Below are 22097 nucleotides of genomic sequence, written 5' to 3'. Positions count from 1 at the left end.
GGGTCAAAACCAGCCCTGACAGCAGCAAGGATCTTGTGGGGGAAGGAATCATGTTTTTAAAAAGTCTAATCAGGAAGAATAGAAATATGACAAAAGTCCGGTCTCAGTTCACCTCTCATTTTGCCTGCTAAAGCAAGGCTGTCTGGGGAATTCTGGGAATTGAAGTCCACACGTTTTCCATTTGCCAAGGTTGAGAACCACCGATGCAGTTTATTGTTTTTAAATTGTTTTCATTTGAATTCTTTTCTTGGCCGACCGGTAATTTTTTTTTTTTTGGAGAAGAGCAGCCATACAAATTATGTAAACATAAAATATCACCAAAGAAAATTACATGTCATTTGTATGTCGTTTGTATGTCACCTGACTCTCAATGGCTCTGGATGATGTTTTAACCACAGGATTAATGTATCTAATCCCAGGAGAGATAATCAAGCAGGCCTCGATAAAACTGTGAGGGTGAGGAATGATTATGGGCCTATGAGGGCAATTCTAGAAAGAATATTTCCTACTGAATAGATTTTGCTGTGTTAGATTGCAACTCCTCTCTCAAAACCTATACATCCCTTACGGAGATCAACCTCCTGATCTATTTTATTTATTTATTAGTATCCCATCTTTATCATGTTTACAAATAACTCAAGGCGGCAAACATATCTAATACACCTTCCTCCTCCTATCTTCCCCACAATAACAACAACCCTGTGAGCTGAGTTAGATTGAGAGAGAGTGACTGGCCCAAGATCACCCAGCTGGCTTTCATGGCTAAGGTGGAACTACAATTCACCGTCTCCTGTACCAAGATTTGAGAGAAGTTGTTGTGGTCCACCAGCAGCCTGCAGAGCTGGCAACGGAGTCGGACAGCGATGAGGCTGAGGAAGAGTGTGGGCCAGTCCTGGAGGCTGGGGAAGGCCTGAATGAGGGCTCTGCATCAGAGGCTGAGGTGGGGCCAGGGCCATCGGGGAGTGAGGTGTGGACTCCAGAGCCTCCAGAGACTGACAGTGGTGAGGCAGAGAAACAGGAGGAGCATGTTCTTAATGCACGCATGAGAAGAGCTGCCAGAAGGCAGGAGCAGCTCAAGCAAACAGGACGACTCGGGAGTATGATTGGCCCCTCCCATGGGGCTTAAAGGACCAGCAATGGTGTTTGGGCTTTGCTGGAAAACAATGCTGATAGCTTTGTCTTCTTGCATTTATTTTGTATCGGTGTCTTCTGAACTTTTGCCAAGAAAGGCCTTTGGCAGTTTGCAGTTTGTCTAATTGGACCAAGGTTGGCGATAGGACTGAGGAATTTGTGCTGGGAGGAATTTGCTTTAATTTAGTTGAACTACGCTAAGAATGAAGTAATTCTCAGCTGTTCGAATATAGTTTGTTTGTTTTTACTGACTGAGTTTCTTACTACCTACTTAGGCCTGGGTCACAACAGAAGTGTCCTTTCTACCCTGCCTGCTATCCTATCGAACAAAGTACTTTAGCGTGAAACAAGTGCTTCCTTATAACACTTTAATGTGTCAGTATTTTTAAAAGCCATCATCCTTGTTCCTTGTGCTTCCTCTCTGGCTGTCGGATGTTTCACCCCCAACGCTGGCATTGTTTTCACTATCTCTGAGACTGCATGGTAGACCCGAACACCCAATCCTGTCCTCCAGAACGTCGCTGTTGAATGGATTTTCCTATGTTTAAGAAGCATCGAAGAATTACAGAATCTTTCTCTCCGACTGAGCCTTTATGGTTTCTCTCAGGGATGAATCCACTGGTGGGCCACCATTTCCTAACAGATGTTTTCCCGCCGTGGAAGAACTTTGTGGGGCTTCTTGAGCGTGTATGCACACTATGCTTCCTGAGACGTGAGCTAGAAAGAAAGTCTTTTCACATTGTGGCCTCCTGTATGTGGGCTCTTGTGTCGATCAAAAGCTGTGACTGAAGATTTCCATTCTGTCTAAGCACTGGTATGACTTCTGTATGCAGCGTATTTCATCAGCCATCCTCTCTCACTGAAGCTTTTGCCAAGGTCTAAATACTTGTAAACTTTCTCACCCTTTGTGTGTTTAAGGTGGCAGCTGATCCAGAAACTTGGGAGCATTCATACTTCGCTCATGCTTGATGAGGGCATCTCCCCCAACAAAACTTTTGCTGCAGTTGAGAGCATTTATGTGGCTTTTTTCCCTCCTCAGGACTTGACCAGAACGTCCTTTTTTCCCCCCGAAAAGTTTTTCCCCACATTCAGTGCATCTGTACAGCTTCTCTCACGCGCGCAATTTCTCGTGTTTAATCAGAGTTGATTTTGCGTTGAAACTTTTCCTGCGGGTTGAACGTGGTACGCTGCTTCCTTTTGGTTTGGATGATCTTTGGGGAGGTTTGCTTTAAAACCAAAACTTTTTCCACGCTCAGAGCAAACATGATTTTTTTCCCTCCCCTTGTTGAGGGTTTTCCTGTGGAATAAATGGGGTTCGCTGTTAACGTTCTCAAAGAGTATATATTTACGCAGTTATCCTTTACTTGCACATTTGAACACTGATAGTTGCACACCATCTCTGGCATCTCTTAATTTCAGACTTAGTGCCCCGCTGAAAATTGGCTTCATTTAAACTTCGATCGCCATCTTCAGGCAGGAAAGTTTCACCGGCTTTCTTTGCTTTGTGTTCCTGGTGGATCTACTGGCTTTCCTTAATCCTGGAACCCCAGAGAAATGATCGTTTGACTCCTTTTAATGGAATCTTCCAAAATCTATTTCTTCAGATCTTCCCACCTGGAAGGTCTTCTCCTTATGAGTTGTTCCACATCCATCATATTCTGAGAGAAACAGAAAAGCATTTATGTCACATTGTCCCCCAACAATGAATTTCATTTAAAAAAAAATGTCTGGTATAAATTCCAGTGCTGATGGATCTCCTTAAGCAACTAGTCTTCTCTCTTCCATTTGACCTTGTCTCTAAAAGACCAGCTGGTCTTCTCCCTCCTGTTTGACTTAGGAAATCCCTAATTCAACAGAATAAGAGAGTTGGACGGGACCTTGGAGGTCTTCTAGTCCAACCCCCTGCTCAAGCAGGAAACCTTATATCATTTCAGACAAGTGGCTGTCCATTCTCTCAAGCATCCTTATTTGATGGTTTTCAGCATCTATCTCAAAGACCTCGGCTTGGGAGACCTGCTCATCAAGAAGTCTATTTTTGAAGCTGGCAGAGTTCACATATCACTAAGCAGCCACTGATTTACTTAAAGCATTCTTTTAAAGCATTCATTTAATGGGCTCATTCCCCAACCTTTTAAATACCATGGTCACCTGGTCCATGCAATATTCTAAGCCAATGGTTCTCAACCATGTCTTCACCACGCCCCACCTTTAAATACCTTTTGTAGCCATGGACCATAGGCGTGGAGAAGACATGGTTGAGAACCACTGTCTTAGAATATTGCATGGACCAAGTGACCAATGGTGCTTAAAATGTTCAGCATAACATTTATTCGAGCCTTCGCAAGACCCCGTGATGACCACAGGCTGAAAAACCACCGTTCTAAGCTAATCAAACCACCTTACAACTATGTTCAGCTTCTCTAGATGGCCACGCTTCAGTTCACAGAATCCTTCATTCCTGATCTGTGCAATACGATAGATAGCAATGGGCCAGAAGGGTGGAAGGCTCCCCTTACTTATGCCCAGGCGGAAACTAGACAGCTGTGTGTGTTGGCGGTGGCTGAATGTGGATTTCCACCCAGAACAAAGAGTTTGGTGGGCCATAAGATGAGAAGGTCTGCACAACCAACTTGTTCTACAAGATGTTGGCACTTCCCGGGGTTTTCAAAAAGAGACCAGAAAAGCAGCTTGGGTGATAATTACTCCATAATTGCAATGACTGACAGTCTACATCAGGGGTGTCAAATTCGTGGCCTGCGGACCGGATGTGTCACGTGCTGGCCACGCCCATGGCCGGTTTAGCAAAGGGGGAAAAAAGCATCACGCGACGACAACGTGATGACGTGAGTTTGACACCCCTGGTCTACATCCTTACCTAGCGAGTTGGACTCCTCTTCATTCTCTTGCTTTATCTCCAGGGAACGTTTCACCTTCACAATCTCCAAGGCCTCTTCCTCCAATTTGGGAGATATTAGTATCATATAATGCTGGGATTGGGATGCCTGAAAACAAAACAAAAAAGGGAAAGTTGATTCAATTTAAATAAGTCCTGAATCAGACTTCCTCTCCAGTCCCTCCGAGAGGAATAAGATTCAAGCCCTATTGGAAGAGATGGGATCCAACTTGGAGATCAGTCAATCAATCAGAATAGAGCTGGAAGGGACCTTGAAGGTCTTCTAGCCCAACCCCCTGCTCAAGCAGGAGACCCTATATTACAAATGGCTGTCCAGTCTCTTCTTAATGCACAAAATCCCTTTTCTAAACCAGGGGTCTCCAATCTTGGCAACTTTAAGCCTGGAGGACTTCAACTCCCAGAATACCCCAGCCAGCAAAGCTGGGGAATTCTGGGAGTTGAAGTCCTCCAGGCTTAAAGTTGCCAAGGTTGGAGACCCCTGGTTTAGACCATTTCTGAAGTCTGAATCCCCAAATCAAGTCATATGCTCAGAATCGGAGCAGGTGCAACTTGCATGCCCTTAATAAAGGTATTTCTTTTTCCTCCACACCTAATACATTGAAGGAACGGAAGCAGTTTCTGGCAGCTCTGTCCAGATGTTTGGCAGCTCCAGATTCTTTTGGGCCACAATTCTGAAACGAGAGGAGGATGAACTGGGCCCAAAGTGTACACACACACACAAATCCAGTCCAGCACAAGGAGTAGTGACATGTGAGTGGCAGGCGCATGTGTGCGCACACAACTCCATTGGTATGAGCGGCAGGCACTTGCACTGGGGTGAAATCTACTTACCTTCCTTACCGGTTTGGAAGTGCATGTGCCGCGTGCATGCGCTCGCTTCACTCATCCACGTGCATCACATGCACGCGCAGACCATCTGCGCATGTGCAAAACCTTTTTGCGCATGCACAGAGGGTACAAAACACAGTGGGTACCAAACCAGGAAGTAATGACAACCGGGCTGATGGGCGGAGCCTAGCACCCTGATTGCTACCGGTTCTCCAAACCACCCGCCACGATCACTACCAGATTTGGCGATCCGGTCTGAACCGGGAGCATTTCACCCCTGACTTGCAGTCTTGTGGGAAGCTTCATTTGCACAAGCGGAGGGTGTTTGTGCTCACTGGTGCTAAGCTCCATTAACACAAATGGAACTCCGTGCGTGAACACAAGCTCCCTCCACTTGAGCGCCCTCCGCTTGTGCGAGGGGAGCTTCGTGCACGAGCGCAAAGCCCACTGCTCACATGAGTGGAGCATGTTTGCCAACCACTCACTGTTTGCCCAGTTTCGAACAGACTGCGGTCCGGTAGTGGGCCACAGCCTGGGGGTTGGGGACTCCTGTTGTAGTCTGTTAGCATCTGGCTCCCTCTGGCTCCCCACACTAAGTTCAGCTTGCAAAGACACAGGCTCACAGCTCTGACTATCTATCACATGAGGTCTGCTATCACATGAGGTCCTCTCTTATTGTCCAGTGTGATCACTCAGTTACAATGGCCTGGAAGTCTGTTGGGATTGCAATTGATAAGCAATGTGGTTATGACACATCATATTTCACAGCCACGCTGTTTAGCAATGGAAACTCCAGCCCTGGTTGTGTTCTATTTTGAGGATTCCCTGTATTATATAAGTCCAAAATTAAGGAATGATTATATTGCATTACCAAAATAAATAAATAAAGAAACAGTGCAGGTAGTCCTCATTTAGAGACCGCAAACAGGACTGAACTCAGTCATTAATATAAGCGGACGTTAACTGAAACCACAATTGTGATTATGAGCTCATGGGTAGTTCTCTTTTAGTGACTACCTTGTTTAGCAACCCTTTTCAGTTACTAGGGTGAATAATAATAATAATAATAATAATAATAATAATAATAATAATAATAATAATAATAATAATAATAATAATAATAATAATTTAATTTGTATACCGCCCTTCTCCCGAAGGACTCAGAAAAAGTAACTTTACAATCAGTCCTTGCATTTATGATCTTCACAGATCTGTAAAGCAAAGGAAAGCTAAAGCAGGATCATACGCACAATACCCTATACTCAGTGGTGGGTTTCAAATTTTTTTACCATCAGTTAGTTCTGTGAGTGTGGCTTGATGGGCGTGGCATGGCTTGGTGGACGTGACTTGGTGGGCATGGCAGGGGAAGGATCCTGTAAAATATCCATTCCCATCTCAATCCCGGGGAAGGTTACTGCAAAATCCCCATTTCCTTCTGATCAGCTGGGACTCGGGAGGCAGAGAATAGATGGGGGCGGGGCCAGTCAGAATTTTTAACTACCAGTTCTCCAAACTACTCAAAATTTCCACTACCGGTTCTCCAGAACTGGTCAGAATCTGCTGAAACCCACCTCTGCCTATACTTCATATTTTCTTCACTTTATAAAAATGTGATGGTTGTAAATGGGAGGATTGGCCATAGGGTCCCTTTTTCACTGACGCCATTTACTAACTCTGGTTACTCAAAAACAAAACAAAAAAGAAAGCAGTCGCTAAACGAAAGCCACCTGTTCCCAGTGGGTTTTGAAATGACAGTACCTGTAAGCATCAGATTTGATATAAATCCTTGAAAATATTCATAGTTGTCCGTGTTTTCAGGAACATCGGATCCACTGGCGTAGCTGGTTGACGGCTGAGGATCTTCCAGGTTTTGTGTTCCTGTAGATGGGAAGGGCAAAAGGAAGGGAACTGGAGCTGAGGGAGAAGTAACTTTCTTCAGCAACCCGCTCTGTTTGTTTTCTTTATCATTCTTTTCTTTCTTTTTTCCTTCATATATTTCACGGTAACATTTTAAGATTTCACACATTTCCCAGTGTACCCTTCTAAAACGTTCCACATCTGGATCCATGCTCTCTAATTCGGATAAAATTTTGTTCACACTCGAGAAAACACTGGCCAATCTCCTCAGGCTGAACGTTTTGGGCCGCACCTCTACAACTTTCCTTTCTTCTTTCCTCTCTTCTTTCCTTTCTTCTTTCTCCACCTCTTCTTCCACAATCTTTTGGGCTTCCAGTTCTTCCTTCAGTTCAATTAAATCTTCGTTGGAAAGCTCCCCTTCCGTATAAGCCACCAAATTTCTCACGTCTTCGGCGTCGACCTCTAAATCAAGGAATCTCGTGAGCGTCAAAATTTTCCGATTTATTTCATCCAAATTTGGGATTCGGTGAAATAGCTGGAAATTGTTTGTGAGAGCAACAAAACGTTTTAAACACTTTCTCCAAAACTCTTGCATACTTTTCCCACTCACATCCTGCCAGGCGATGGCAATGTTTTCGATACAATGCAGGATATTGTAGTTTTTCCAAAACTCGCGCACTGTTACTCTATCATATTCCATTGCGGCTAAGGCTTTGGCAAACACTGCGTGCAAATAGTACATCTTGAATGCCGAGATCATTCCCATTCCCACAGGCTGTAGGAGAGCGGAGGTGTTTTGGGGTAGGTAAACTACCTTTACATCGGGGTGGAGACTGTCAGGATGTGGGGGATGTCCAGGTGCTTTATCTAGGAGAAGGAGAATTTTAAAAGGAATCCCCCTTTGTTCACAATATTCCTTTACTTGGGGTATGAAACAATTCGTAAACCAATCCTCAAAAAGGACAGGCGTCATCCAGGCCTTCCAATCAAACCGGTAATAAACAGGCAGTGTGTCATTGCTTATGTTTTCAAACATACAGGCGTGATCCGATTTAAGGATCAGAAATGGCGTCAGCTTGAATCCGGCGACATTTCCACCCAATAGTAAGGTAACTCTGTCCTTAAATGCTTTACACCCAGGCATTGCTTGGGCTTCTCGGTGTATGTAGGTCCGCTCTGGCATTCTTTTCCAATACAACCCAGTTTCGTCCACTCTGAATATCTGTTCAGCGAAATAGTTCCCTTCTGCTATGATCCCATCCAGTTCATTCTGGAAGTGTTTGGCGGCTTCTTCGTCGGCCCTCGCGGCGTCACCTGACGGGTGCGTTTTCTGGTAATGAAACCTTTGCTGGAATCGCATAAACCAGCCGTGGCTGGCCGTGAATATTTCGGTGCACTCCTCGCCCGTCTGTTCCTTCAGCATTGAGAAAATGCTGCGCGCCTTATTCTGAATGAGGAGAAGGCTCACCGGCAGCCTCTTTTGTATCCGGTCTTCGATCCAGAGGATGAGGAGTTTCTCCATTTCGTGGATGAGGCCTTTTCGCTGCCTTGTTATACTTGTATTCATGCCCGCCGCTCCTTTCAGCGCCTCTCTGATCCTCGCTTTATCCTTCAAAATGGTGGAGATGGTGGAGTGGGCCAGGCCTACCTCTCGCGCTATTTTAGTCACCTTCTTCCCGGCTTCGTAGGCTTTGATGATCTTCATCTTCAAATTGAGATCGATGGCTTTCCTTTGCTTCTTGCTGCTCGCTTCAGCTGAACCAGGGTGCTTTCTCTTGGAAGGTATCTTGGTATGGGATATAAATGCACATAAAAAATAAATAAATAAGTGAAAATAAGAGCAGGATATATATTGGATACTAACTGTACAAGGTAGTCCTCGGCTTACAACCATCATCGAGGCCAAAATTCCTGTTGCTAAGCGAGGCAGTTAAATGAGTTTTGCCCGCTTTACAATCTTTTTTCCCCACAGCTGTTAAGCGAGTCACTGCAATTCTTAAGTTAATAACACGGCTGTTAAAGTGATAGCCATAGCACTTAAGACTTGTGTACCGCTTCATAGTGCTTTTACAGCCCTCTCTAAGCGGTTTACACAGTCAGCCTATTGTCCCCCAACAATCTGGGTCCTCATTTTACTGACCTTCGAAGGATGGACGGCTGAGTCAACCTTGAGCCGGGCGAGATTTGAACTGCCAAATTGCAGGCAGCCGGCAGTCAGCAGAAGTAGCCTGCAGTACTGCACTCTAACCACTGCGCCACCACGGCTCTTCTGTTCTAGCTTCCCCATTGATTTTGCTTGTCAGAAGGTCGCAAAAGGGGATCACGTGACCCTGGGACACTGCAGCCACCATAAATATGAACCAGTTGCCAAGCAACTGAATTTTGATCACATCACCAGGGTGATTCTGTAACAGCGTGACTTTTTTCAGCGCAGTTGTAACTTCAAATGGAGACTATACAAATGGTTGTAAGATGAGGATTGCCTGTGGTAGTGAAGATGTGACTGACAAGCGATGCTCTGTAACTCACAAATGCACATTTGGATAGAAAGTGATTTTTTAAAAAAAAAAAATAGGGTCGTATTTGCAAACAGTCACTAACTGAGGTGGTTGATAAATGAGGAGTGGCTGTACCTCATTCTGGGCAATTTGGTTCAACCAGCTTGGTCTAATCATGGGAAAGGCGCCAGGAAACTACGAGTTCTAGTCCTGCCTTAGGCATCAAAAATTAGCCAGGTGACTTTGGGCCGATCACACCCTCTCTCAGCTCAAATCACCTTGCAGGGTTATTGTGGAGAAAACAGGAGGGAAAAAGAAGCATTAGCTATACTTGCCATCTCGAGTTGTTTATAAAAATAAAAAGGAGGCATAAAAATAAATATTTTTTTCAAAGGCAATGAATCACTTCCTTGCTTGCAAAACTTTGGCTGGCTTCTCCTAATACAAGCCTAACCCCGGTTTCACAAGCCACAATAAATCCACTTCTCCTTTTGTGGCCACATCAGTTAATGACTGTTCTCAAGTACGGTGGTAATAAACGATGGGAAAAAAATAATTTTCTGACCAATGTGGACACATGGCCAAATTTCTGCAGCTGAGAAGAAGACATGCCGGGCTTAGTAACGTTGCCATTTCTGCATGAGGGAATTTTATATGAGACAGCAGTATAGCAATGTTCTCTCCTCTCCCTCTCTCTCTCTCTCTCTCTCTCTGTCTGTCTGTCTGTCTCTCCCCTCCCTCCCTCCCTCTCTCTCCCTCCCTCCCTCCCCTAACAGGCTTTAAAGGTAAAAACCAGCACCTTGAATTGGATCCAGAAGCAAACTGGAAATCAATGCAGCTTCTGGAGCAGAGGTACTGTATAATGTGTGGCAGATTCGGTACCAACTGAAGCTTCTGGATAGTCTTTCAGGGCAAGCCCGGTAGTGGAATTCAAATTTTTTTACTACAGGTTCTGATGGCGTGGCTTGGTGGGCGTGGTGTGGCTCAGTGGTGAATTGCTCCCGTTTCGGCCCGGTTCTATAGACGTCATGATGGGTGATCTGCGCATGCGCAGAAGCACGTGTGCACACTCCCATTGCAAACTGGTAGTAAAGTTAAGTAGAACCACTCCTGGTGTGGCTTGGTGGGCGTGGCAGGGGAAGGATATTGCAAAATCCCCATTCCCACCCTACTCTGGGGCCAGCCAGAGATGGTATCTGCCAGTTCTCCGAACTACTCAAAATTTCCGCTACCGGTTCTCCAGAACCTGTCAGAATCTGATGAATAGCATGTAGACTGCATTACAGTAGCGCAACAGGGAGATGACCAGAGCATGAATGGCCATGAACCGAGCCTCCAGATGTAGGAAGGGATGCAAAACACAAAAATGAGCAAATAACCTCCTTAGCCATGATTGGCACCTGTTCTTCGAGTAGTCATTAGTCCATCCCATCCCCAATCTCAGGTGCCAATCCAGGAGACCATGACTGACAGTATCGAAAGCCACTGAAAAGCAAAGTAAGGATGGATGCACAACCGCCATCCTGCTCCTGTCAGAGATCATTCAGAAGAACAACCAATATTCTTTCTGCCCCATATCCAGGCATGAATCCTGACTGAAAGAGATCGTGATAACTATGCATTGATCTGGAGTTCCCAAGCTACTGTTAAAAATCCAGATTTCTACAAGCTGAAGTGTTTTAATCTGCTACAGGGGTGGGGAGCTACGGTGTGGCTCTTTTAGGACTCGTGGACTTCAACTCCCAGAATTCCTGAGCCATCCAAGTGAGTAGAGTGAAGATGGTGAGAACATCTGAAATATTTTGGGGGACACCATTAGATCAGGATTAGAAAGGGTTTACCCCACAAAAACCTCTACAACCAGGAGTGAAATGTTCCCGGTTCAGACCTGATAGCCTGATCCGGTAGCGATGGCGGCAGGTGGTTCGGAGAACCGGTAGCAAAAATCCCTGCCCCTCCCCGCCCTCCCATACCCAGCTGAGCCACACGATCATCAGAGGTTTGGTTTTTTTTTTACTTTTAAAAGCATTTTTTCTTCGGCTGAAAAAATGCTTTTAAAAGTTAAAAAAAAGAAGCCTCTAATGATCCCAGTACGTTCAGCTGGGATCGTCAGAACCTTTTAAAAGCATTTTTTCTACAACTTGTTTGGCTGAAGAGGTTGTAAAAAAATGCTTTTAAAAGGCTCCTCTGGCAATCCCAGCTGAGTTGCCTGATCGTCAGAGGCTTTTTTTTTAAGGCCAAAAAATGCTTTTAAAAGAAAAGGAAAACCTCTGATGATCAGGCAACTCAGCTGGGATCATCAGGGAAGCCTTTTAAAAGCATTTTTTCTACAACCTCTTCGGCTCTTTTTCTACAACCTCTTACGCCCACCCAGTCACATTACCCTCCCCCCACCAAGCCACGCCCACAGAACCGGTAGTAAAAAATTTTACAATTCACCCCTGCCTACAACTGAGGACCCAGATTGTTGGGGGCAATAAGTTGACTTTGTATATAATATACACATTTTACAATTCACCCCTGCCTACAACTGAGGACCCAGATTGTTGGGGGCAATAAGTTGACTTTGTATATAATATACAAATGGATGAAGACTATTGCTTGACATAGTGTAAGCCGCCCTGAGTCTTCGGAGAAGGGCGGAAAAAAAAACCTATGCTTTTAGCCGAAGCTATTGACAAACGACCCTCATTTGGTCAACCAAAACAGGTTTATATCTATACAGGGGTCTCCAACCTTGGCCCCTTTAAGACTTGTGGACTTCAACTCTGGGAGCTGAAGTCCACAAGTCTTAAAGGGGTCAAGGTTGGAGACCCCTGTTCTATAACAAAGGTAAAGATTGCTTTTTTTTGTTTTTTTTTTGTTTGTTTTTGTTTACATTTATACCCCGCCCTTCTCCGAAGACTCAGGGCGGCTTACAGTGTATAAGGCAATAGTCTCATTCTATTTGTATATTTTTACAAAGTCAACTTATTGCCCCCCCCAACAATCTGGGTCCTCATTTTACCTACCTTATAAAGGATGGAAGGCTGAGTCAACCTCGGGCCGGGCTTGAACCTGCAGTAATTGCAGGCTTTGTGTTCTTAATAACAGGCCTTACCAGCCTGAGCTATCCGGCCCCTGTTTGTTTTCCTGATCATAGAATACTCTACAAAACAGAACATCTGAAAACTCTACAACTCCCCTCTGCCTTTCTAGTTTTTTCTTTTCTTTTAAAGACCCTGTAATTCCCTTGCATGGAGGCGGGGGGAGAGGTCAGGGTGCCTTTCCTGACATTTATGTGGAACTCACAACAGCTATTTTCACTTTGCACCCAGAGAGAGAAATATCTGCCACTACGGGTAGTCCCCGATTTACGACCACAGCGGAGCCCATTTCTTTTGCTGAGACAATTAAGTGAGTTTGCCGTCATTTGATGTCTTTTCCTGCCACAGTTCAGTGAGTCACTGCAGTTGTGAAGTTAGTAACAACTGCTGTTGAGTGAATCTGGCTTCCCCCTTTAAATTTGTCAGAAGGTTGCAAAAGGAGATCGCGTGACCTTGTGACACTGCAGGAGGCTGCAAGAGGGGGTGATCACACGATCCCAGGACTGTCAGAAATATGAGCCAGCTGCCAAGTGTCTGAATTTTGATCTCACGAACATGGGGATGCTGCAATGGTTTTACATGTGAAAAATGCTCATAAGTCCCTTTTTTTCAGTTTTTTTTTTTTTTTTTTTTTACATTTATACCCCGCCCTTCTCCGAAGACTCAGGGCGGCTTACAATGTATAGGGCAATAGTCTCATTCTATTTGTATATATTTACAAAGTCAACTTGTAATGCCAAACGGACACTAAATGAATTATGAGTTGGGGACTACCTGTACTTAGGATCAAACTCGCAGCCTCCTGATTGATTACCAGATGAGAGCTCCACCTCTGGGACACCACACCGTTCCCCCTCTGCCTTTCTATAATCCTCTGAATCAGTGGTGGGTTTCAAATTTTTTTAGCGCCGGTTCGGTGGGTGTGGCTTGGTGGGCGTGGCATGGCTTGGTGGGCGTGGCATGGGAAGGATACTGTAAAATCTCCATTCCCACCCCACTCTGGGGGAAGGTTACTGCAAAATCCCCATTTCCTCCCGATCAGCCGGGACTCGGGAGGCACAGAATAGATGGGGGCGGGGCCAGTCAGAATTTTTTACTACCGGTTCTCCGAATTACTCAAAATTTCCGCCACTGGTTCTCCAGAACTGGTCAGAACCTGCTGAAACCCACCTCTGCTTTGAATCTACTCCAGAATTATCTGCTGCAAAACATTTTGCCCTGGGCCATCTTCGTGATTGCCATACACCAGAGGTGTCAAACTAAAGGCCTGGAAGCTGAAACCGACCTGCAGGATGCTTAAATCTGGCCTACGGGGCCAGCCTGGAAAGAGCAAAGGACCAGCCTGTGGTGCCTTTGGCAGCCAAAACAGGGTGCGGGGAGCTGCCCCCCACACACACCCACACACCCAGTTTTCAGCCTGGACGGCTTCCTGCAACACTCTGCTGGCCAAAACGGGGCACAGGGGGCCACTCAGGGGCCCCTGTGCTCCGTTTTTGCTATCAGGGTGCTGCAGGAGGCGTCCATCCCATCTCCCCTCTCTTCCCCCCGTCCCGCCCAGCCCACAGAGAGGAATTAAAATGCTGACCCGGCCCTTGAAGAAATCCAGTGTTGTAACTCCAGCCCCTGAACCTGGCCCCATGCTCGAAAGCACCGATTCCTTTGGCCTGGCTCCAGGAGCCAGAACCAGACCAGTCGGAGGATGTAATGAGGCCGTCATCCCCTGATTTCTCCCTTCCCCCGGCTATGCCTTCAGACCCAGCTGACAATAATAATAATCAAGCTTGGATCGACTCGCGCTTCAGAAGATTAGAGAGGTGGCGTCATCAAAGGGAAGGGTGGGGCAGGAGCTCCACCCCACAGGATATATAAGGAGCTTTGGGACTGCTCTCACTCCACAGGAAGCAAAGTTTAGTTGAACCGTTTCAAAGAGAGCTGAAAGTCTTACTCTGTTAGTCATTTGTTTGAACTTTGGCAGACAGCTGCGATTTCTCTGACAGGACTAATAAGGGCCGTGAATCCACTGGCTGAAGGCCAGCTCGTTGCTCCAAAGTGGGGAAGGAGACAGAACATCCAGTTTGACACCCCTGCCATAGACAAACAGGAAGCCCCACAGTCTCCTTAGCAGAACCCCCTGGGTTTTCTGTTGTGAGGCTACTGGTCATACACGACTTTCAACGGTAATTGGGAGCAGAAGTTCTGTCGCTAAGCAAGGCAGTCACTAGGCAAAATCACAGGACCGTATTGCTCAGCTACATCAGTTCCAGTAGACCCAGTTGCGGTCATTAGGCTAGGCCAGCGACATCATTCGGCGAAGACACACGTTCCTCCTGCTCTCCCACGCTCGACTGCAAACTCCCCCAACCCACCTATCTCCCTCCGTCTCTTCCCCCTTTTGGCTGCTCTGCACTTTACTGTCTATCCTTGCCGCCGTTGACCTTTGCCGTCTTCTTCCTCCTTCTGCTGGTCTGGGATCAAGGTGCTGGGTGAGGGTGCAGCCCTGGAATGTACATGGTGACAGAACACCGGAGCCTCGTTTGCTGAAGGGAGCTTGCCTGGCTCAGCCAGGGAGGAGGCAGTCAGACACGGAGGCATGTTGCTCTCCATTACCAGGCAGGAGAGCAAGTTGGCAGGCCATGTAGGAAGTATGTTTCAGGTGGCAGCAGAATAGGAGGAAAGTGGCCTTCTAGAAGCGCAGCATGCATTCAGCAGCTGGAAGCAGGCTTCAGTGAGAGGCGCAGGAGAACCCCGAGCTGGCAGAGCCTATCCGCAGGCTGCCTTCTTACTCTTGAGCCATCATTCCTCCTGCAAAGATTCGCCAAGGACCAGTATGTGCTGAGGCTCACATTTCCCAGAAGCATTCTGGTGTGTGCTTGGCAGCACGTTAGAAGCTATTGGCTGTTTTAAGAGGCTTTGCCAGAGGAAAGCTGGACTGCAAGTGAAAAGATAGCTGAGAAAGGGGTAGGCTTTGCCACACTGGGCTGTTCGCCACCCCTCGCAATAGCCCTTAAGTTGATTTCCCAGGGGTACTTGCAACACAAGCGGTGTTGTGGTCCGCCAGCAACCTGCGGAGCTGGCAATGGAGTCAGACTGCGATGAGGCTGAGGAAGAACATGGGCCAGTCCCGGAGGCTGGGGAAGGCCCGGATGAGGGCTCTGCATCATAGGCAGAGATGGGGCCAGGGGCATCGGGGAGTGAGGTGCGGACTCCAGAGCCTCCACAGTAGTGAGGCAGAGGAACAGGAGGAGCCTGTTCCTAATGCACGCATGAGAAGAGCTGCCAGAAGGCAAGAGCAGCTCAAGCAAAGAGGACGACTCGGGAGTAAGGCTAAGAGATGATTGGCCCCTCCCATAAGGCTTAAAAGACCAACAACTGCGTTTGGGCTCTTTGCCGGAAAACAACATTGATAACTGGTAAAGTCCGCATCCCTCTACTTCCTCCTGGCACCTTTGTCCAGGGACCTGCTTGCCAGGATTTCTGCCTCGCTATCCTGCTGCCTCTCTCCTGGCAAACTCCCTTTGGCAGATGAGGCTCCCGGTGCCCTGCTGCGCTCAATGGGGGCATTCCAGGCTTGCACCCGCACCCAGGGACTGGATCCTGGGGCACTAGCAGGAAGAAGACAGCAAAGATCAGCTGGGGGGGAGGGCAATGGTGGCAGCGGGGCAACGAAGGTATGTGGCAGAGTGCAGGACACCCAAAAGGGCAGAGATGAGGGACAAGATACACGAGTGGAGGGAGTTGAAATGCCCACGTGGCCGTAAGTGTGGGCAGACTGCCAAGCCCTGAAATTTGGATCGTGTGATGGGGGGAGGGGGGCCTTAACTTCATGGACAGTTGTAACTCTTATTTTTTCAGCACTGTTGCAACTGGATGATGGGTCACTGAATGAAAGGTCATCAGTCAAGGAATATATTAGGCCAATCATTCACAGGCAACCAACACTGACACCTGCTACTATAGTTGGCTAGTAACCCATTTCGCAACATTTCACCCTCTGTGTTGCCCACCGCATTCCACCCCCCTTTTTCGGTCTTTTGACGATTGGATACCTCCTGGTGTTGCTCAGCATCCTGCGGACTGAACTGCTTGAGCTGCAAGGGCCACTGGCTCCCCAGGTCAACTTCCTCCACCGATTCTTCCACTTTCACTTTCATGCAGAAATCCAGCTTCTCCCTGTCCATCCAAGCTTTCCCACTGATGTTCGGATCCCTTTGGAGCACGGACTCCCCTCGGGCTTCCCCAGAACTCTCCTCCGGTGGATTGTCCTTAATTCTCCCCCAGGGGACCTGGAAACCTCTGGCATCATCGTCCAGCGGAGGCAGAGCTGCGGGAAGCGCTGCCACCCTTTTCAAGAATTCCTGCCATTGAAAATCCCAGCGTTGGTGGATTTCCTCCTGCGACTCCATCTTAATGTGGGATGGTCCAGGCCCGGCCAACGAGTCCCCGATGGTCCTGACTTGGACAATGAAAGGGTCTCTTCCCCCATTCTCAGTTCTCTCTTCTTCTTTGATTACCACAAGCCTCTGCTCCTCCATCATTGTTCCTCCCTGCAGTTCCAGGAGAGAAAAGGAAAGGAAGAAGGAAATAGTAAAGAGGGCCACAGGACGTGCCAGGAACAAAAGGAACTTTTTCCTACATCTGTAATCTGCACGACTCCTTTAAAACGTGCAAGGTATTCTCTCGCTGGAATAAAGATAATTTCCCTGCCTGAATAAATGAATGAATTCCATGCCTGAGCTCAGTTGAAGCCACGGGTCCTGGTGCTTCAATTCTCCCAGTCTGTTCCAGTATCCCTCACAATTTCTCTCTCCAAGTTTGGGGCCTTTACTGACAAAATTCTGTGAACCTGTAATAAGCTCCCTTGGTCTCTGGGGAAAACTGGCCTTTCAAAGGGCTATAAAAACCTCTGTATTTGATTAGCGATTTAGTTTAGGGCCTGCTCATTGCACCCTACGCTTGTTTAGTTGCCAGTGAACAGCCAAGCTAATTTATTTTCTACAGAGATCGATAGGGATACACAGATAGTCCTCTCTTAGCAACCACAGTTCAGGCTGGAAACTCAGTTGCTAAGCAGCGTGGTCGCTAAGCAGAAAATCACCGCCAGTGAAAAGAGTTTATGATGTCACTTCCCCTTCAATTGTTAAGCAAAGTGGCATGGTTGCTAAGCAGAAAATCATGTGACAGCACCTTCTGATTTTACTGCCAGCTTCTCTGTTGACTCTGTGTGTCGCAAGCCAATTGTGAAGGGAAGGAATGACGAACATGTGACTCCAAGCACACTGCAACAGTCATAAATGTGGGAATGGGACACAAAGCACTTCTTTTTTCATTGCAACAAGCTCAAATGGCTGCGGGAGAAGTCATTAACCCCCGCCACCCCCACCCAGCCCCAGACTTTTCATTGGCCACAACCCAATCATTTATGCCTGGAGGTTTTGACAATAGTGTGGAGTTCTTACCCGGCTGTAGTGAGATGCTCCAGAGTGAATTCTGCTGCTGGCTGGCTGCGATTTTATGTTGTTAAATTCATTTACAGGTAAGTCCTCAACTTACGACCAGTTTCTTTGTGCCCTTACAATGGACCTTTACGACCTCCATTCAAAGCTCCACATCTGCTACCTCCCCATGGTCACATGATCAGCCCACCATTTGCAGCATCCCGCAGTCACATGATTGTGATTTATGCTTTTTTGCCGGAAACCGACGGTTACTTCTGGTTTCCAGCAAAAAAAACACCACCCATTACAGACAATAGATTCCCTTAACGAGTGTTGCAAAAAAAAAAAAAAGGTTGTAAAATCATGTGCAGTCATACGGCGACCCGCTTAACAACCTGCATGTCATATGACCATAATTCCAGGGTCAATTGCAGTCGTACAGCTAGGGCTACCTGTGTGGATAGTTTTTACATATTTGTATGTTGTTTATTTTCATTTATTCTTAAACGTCTAGGTCACCCATGTTGCTGAGGCGGCTCTAGGTTTAACCTCTTTTTTTAATTATTATTTTTACTTTTTGAGAGCCACCAGAGTTGATTAGATGAGATCAGGGTCCCTACAAATCAACTATTTAATAATCATTATCAGAAGAGCGATCCATGTGAGAGTCGCCGCAGAGGTCGCAAAAGATGATTAAAAGTATATTTTTTTCAAAGTGGTCACTGCACGAATCAGTTGGTAAACAAGGTATAGATAGACATAGATAGTAAACAGACAGACAGACATAGATGTAGGTAGGTAGATAGATAGATAGATAATAGATATAGATAGTAGATAGATAGATAGATATAGATAGTAGATAGATAGATAAATAGATAGATAGATAGATGGGTAGATAGAGGATAGTTAGATAGATGATATAGATAGTAGATAGATAGATAGATAAATAGATAGATAGATAGATAGATAGATAGATAGATAGATAGATAGATAGATAGATAGAGGTAGAGAGAGATGGAGAGAGAGAGAGAGAGAGAGAGAGAGAGAGGGATGGATGGATAGATAGAGGATAGATAGATAGATAGATAGATAGATAGATAGATAGATAGATAGATAGATAGATAGATAGATAGATAGATAGATAGATAGATAGATAGATAGATAATCTTTGATGGAAAATTTTATCCAACAGTCACACTCACAAGCTCAAACATTTCAAGCAAAGCTCCGAAAATAAAACTCTTCGCAAATTGACACAAAGACCATATTGATACAACAATTGATTTAATTCATTTGGGGACGGGGGTGGGTGGGTGGAGGTCTCCGCCACGATTATTTTACCCCGTTGCAAGAAATGCAACTATCCCAAAGTGGATTGGCGAAAACGGGCAAGAGACGAGACAAGAACAACCGTCAGAAGAAGTCCCGGCCGCCTCATTCAAAAGCCACAACCGGATCGAAATAACCAGGGAGGATCCGAGATCACAGTTCCTCCTGGAGGGATTTTCCCCCCCGCACCCCCCAAAAAAATTAAGTGCTAAAGTGCCTCTTGAACTGCACCTGCGGGGCAAAGCGCTTAGCTCCGGAGCTGCCATGCAGGAGTGAATGGGAGCCGAAGCAAAGGGGAGAAGGGGGGGGGAAAGGGGGGGATCCCCGCGGCTGCTCCAGCGGCTCCCCGATCCACCCTACCTTCTCCTTCCCCGGGAAGCCCCGCGCCTGTCTTGTTTCTCCTTCCTTCCAGGCAGCCTCCCCTCTGGCCGCGGGAAGAGCCGCCGCCTCTCCTCTCAGCCGGCGCTCCCTCCTCGCCCAGGTCTGCCGGCCACACGCCTCCCTTCCAGCTGGGGCTGCAGCCTCGCCGCCCATCCGTGTCCTCTCCGGACGGGAAGGGGGCAAAGACCAGCGGCAAGCTCCTCGGCGCTGCCGCCTCTCTAGCGGGCGGAGCTTTGTAGCTTTAACTCTTTCGCGCTTCTCAGCGGCTCCCGAGGATGGATTTATTTTGCACCTGCAGCTGGGGGAAGTTTTGTTTCTGGAGGGCGCGAGAGTGTGGGACATCCACAGCCCAGTGAAGAAATCTGATTTTTTTTTTTACTACCGGTTCTGTGGGCGTGGCTCTGTGGGTGTGGCAGGGAAAGGATACTGTAAAATCTCCAGTCCCACCCCACTCCAGGGAAAGGATACTGAAAAGTCCCCATTCCCTCCCCACTCCTGGGGGAAGGTTATTGCAAAATCTCCATTCCCACCCAACTCCAGGGAAAGGATACTGCAAAATCCCCATTCCCTCCCCACTCCTGGGGGAAAGTTATTGCAAAATCCCCATTCCCTCCCCACTCCTGGGGGAAGGTTATTGCAAAATCTCCATTCCCACCCAACTCCAGGGAAAGGATACTGCAAAATCCCCATTCCCTCCCCACTCCTGGGGGAAGGTTATTGCAAAATCTCCATTCCCATCCCACTCTGGGGCCAGCCCGAGGTGGCATTGCCGGTTCTCTGAACTGCTCAAAATTTCCACTACCAGAACCTGTCGGAACCTGCTGGATTTCACCCCTGCATGTGATACCTCAGATGCTCGCTACCGGCCGATGTTCTCTTTTAACAGAGATTAACTGAGTTGGAAGGGACCTTGTGGGCCATCTAGTCCAACCCCCTGCCCAAACAGGAGACCCTACATAGGATCGAACTCACAACCTCCTGATTGTGAGGCAAGAGCTCCACCTCTAAGCCATCTCGAGATGCCTGGCTGCTGAAGGTCCCTATGGTCCATCTTATCTATTTATGGACTTCTCCAAGAACCAGTGAGAATCAGAATAGAGCCGGAAGGGACCTTGGAGGTCTTCTAGTCCAGGAGTCTCCAACCTTTTGCTGGCTGAGGAACTCTGGGAGTTGAAGTCCACAAGTCTTAAAGTTGCCAAGGTTAGAGACCCCTGTTCTGGTCCAGCTCCCTGCTCAAGCAGGAGATCCTATTCCATTTCAGATGAGTGACTATGCAGTCTGTCCAGTTTCTTCTTAAAAACCTCCAATGATGAATCAGAATAGAGCCGGAAGGGACCTTGGAGGTCTTCTAGTCCAGCCCCCTGCTCAAGCAAAGATCCTATTCCATTTCAGATGAGGGACTGTCCAGAATTAGGCACTAATTTGGATTATTTCAAAGTGGCGGGTTTTTTCCAAAGATGGGCTGCAGGAAAACTGTCTCACCAAAGGGCCATTAGGGACTAAGCCTTCCTCCTTGAGGACAGGCTCAGCCCAAGGGGTTTGCAGTATTTTTTCTTTCATGTACACTGAGAGCATGTGCACCAAGACAAATTCCTTGTGTGTCCAATCACACTTGGCCAATAAAAATTTTATTCTATTCTATTCTATCCCAAATGCCTCTGGGCGCTCCACATCTCTCTCACAAATGGGGTCATAAAATCAAGAGGCAGGCGAGGGGAACTTGAGAAATTCAACTTTTGTTTGTTTACTACAAACCTTGTATTGTGTGTAGGGTCTCCTGCTTGAGCAGAGGGTTGGACTAGAAGCCCTCCAAGATCCCTTTCCAACTCTATTCCAAAGGTGTTTTTTTTTTCCAAGAGGCAACTAGACTTTCTTATTTTTCTTTGAAGACGTTTCGCTTCTCATCCAAGAGGCTTCTTCAGCTCTGACTGAATGGTGGGGAATGGAAGGAACCATCCAGTCAGAGCTGAAGAAGCTTCTTGGATGAGAAGCAAAACATTTTCAAAGAAAAACAAGTTACCTCTTGAAAAAAGCACCTTTGGGACAATCATGACCTGGATGACTGAGAATCTCCATAGACACTTCCAGTTCTATTCTGATTGATCAATTTTTTTTTTTACAATACAAAGGAAGAGAAGTTGTTATTGGCTTCCTCTGTGATGGATTCTTCTAAAGGATTTCTTGGTGGTCTCCCATCTCAATATTAAGCCTAATCACTATGGTTATCTTCTCAATCCAGCCAAAATGAGCTTGAGCTTTTGTCTGCGAGGAATTTGCAGATTGAGGCATTCAGAAAGGATCTGGAGGGTACTGCCAGGAAACAACCAAATTGGAACTGAGAGGGAAGAGAATCGAAAATTTCTCAACTAGCACGAACGATAAATTTTATTATTATACCTTCTTTTTCCTACAGACTCAGTTAAGCAAAAGAACAAAATATTTTCCCCACAAATAAAAAAATATTTTCCTGTATTCATGGGCCCAGGTCCATTTCCAACATTTTAACATTTAACAAGTTTTGCTCTTAAAACAAATCCTTGGTTTCGTTTTAGACACTTTTATTAGGACTGCTTACTTTTTCCATCAAGGACAAGTGTGATCAACAAAGTCAAGATGGCAAGGAAACAGCATTGAAGTT

The 22097-nt window shown here is 46.6% G+C and overlaps 1 protein-coding gene across 2 annotated transcripts; it reads right to left on the bottom strand.

The window, feature by feature from the left end:
- Nucleotides 1-1381: 1381 nt before the first annotated feature.
- Nucleotides 1382-19652, bottom strand: LOC131193462 (tigger transposable element-derived protein 1-like). Of its 2 annotated transcripts, XM_058173630.1 has the most exons (6): nucleotides 19439-19652; nucleotides 17771-17815; nucleotides 16361-16858; nucleotides 6632-8516; nucleotides 4007-4133; nucleotides 1382-2789 (listed from the first exon to the last, which is right to left on the bottom strand). In XM_058173630.1, exons 1-5 carry the CDS (start codon nucleotides 19610-19612, stop codon nucleotides 4027-4029), a joined length of 2709 nt encoding a protein of 902 aa, XP_058029613.1. In that variant the 5' UTR covers nucleotides 19613-19652; the 3' UTR covers nucleotides 1382-2789; nucleotides 4007-4026. The 2 variants fall into 2 exon arrangements, with proteins under 2 accessions (XP_058029613.1, XP_058029614.1); XM_058173631.1 differs by lacking the exon at nucleotides 17771-17815 and having other exon boundaries at nucleotides 19439-19651.
- Between the last annotated feature and the right edge of the window lie 2445 nt (nucleotides 19653-22097).

The sequence above is a fragment of the Ahaetulla prasina genome, chromosome 2 (genome assembly GCF_028640845.1).
Source record: "Ahaetulla prasina isolate Xishuangbanna chromosome 2, ASM2864084v1, whole genome shotgun sequence".
NCBI classification, from domain to species: domain Eukaryota; kingdom Metazoa; phylum Chordata; class Lepidosauria; order Squamata; family Colubridae; genus Ahaetulla; species Ahaetulla prasina.
This window is presented reverse-complemented; position numbering and strand designations above follow the sequence as displayed.

Coding starts and splice junctions, on each gene's coding strand:
- LOC131193462 (XM_058173630.1), bottom strand. CDS start 19,612: ATGGGCGGCGAGGCTGCAGCCCCAGCTGGAAGGGAGGCGTGTGGCCGG. Junction 16,859..17,770: donor GAGCATCTCACTACAGCCGG/GTAAGAACTCCA, acceptor CTGGAACTGCAG/GGAGGAACAATGATGGAGGA. Junction 8,517..16,360: donor ATGCTGAGCAACACCAGGAG/GTATCCAATCGT, acceptor TCCCATACCAAG/ATACCTTCCAAGAGAAAGCA.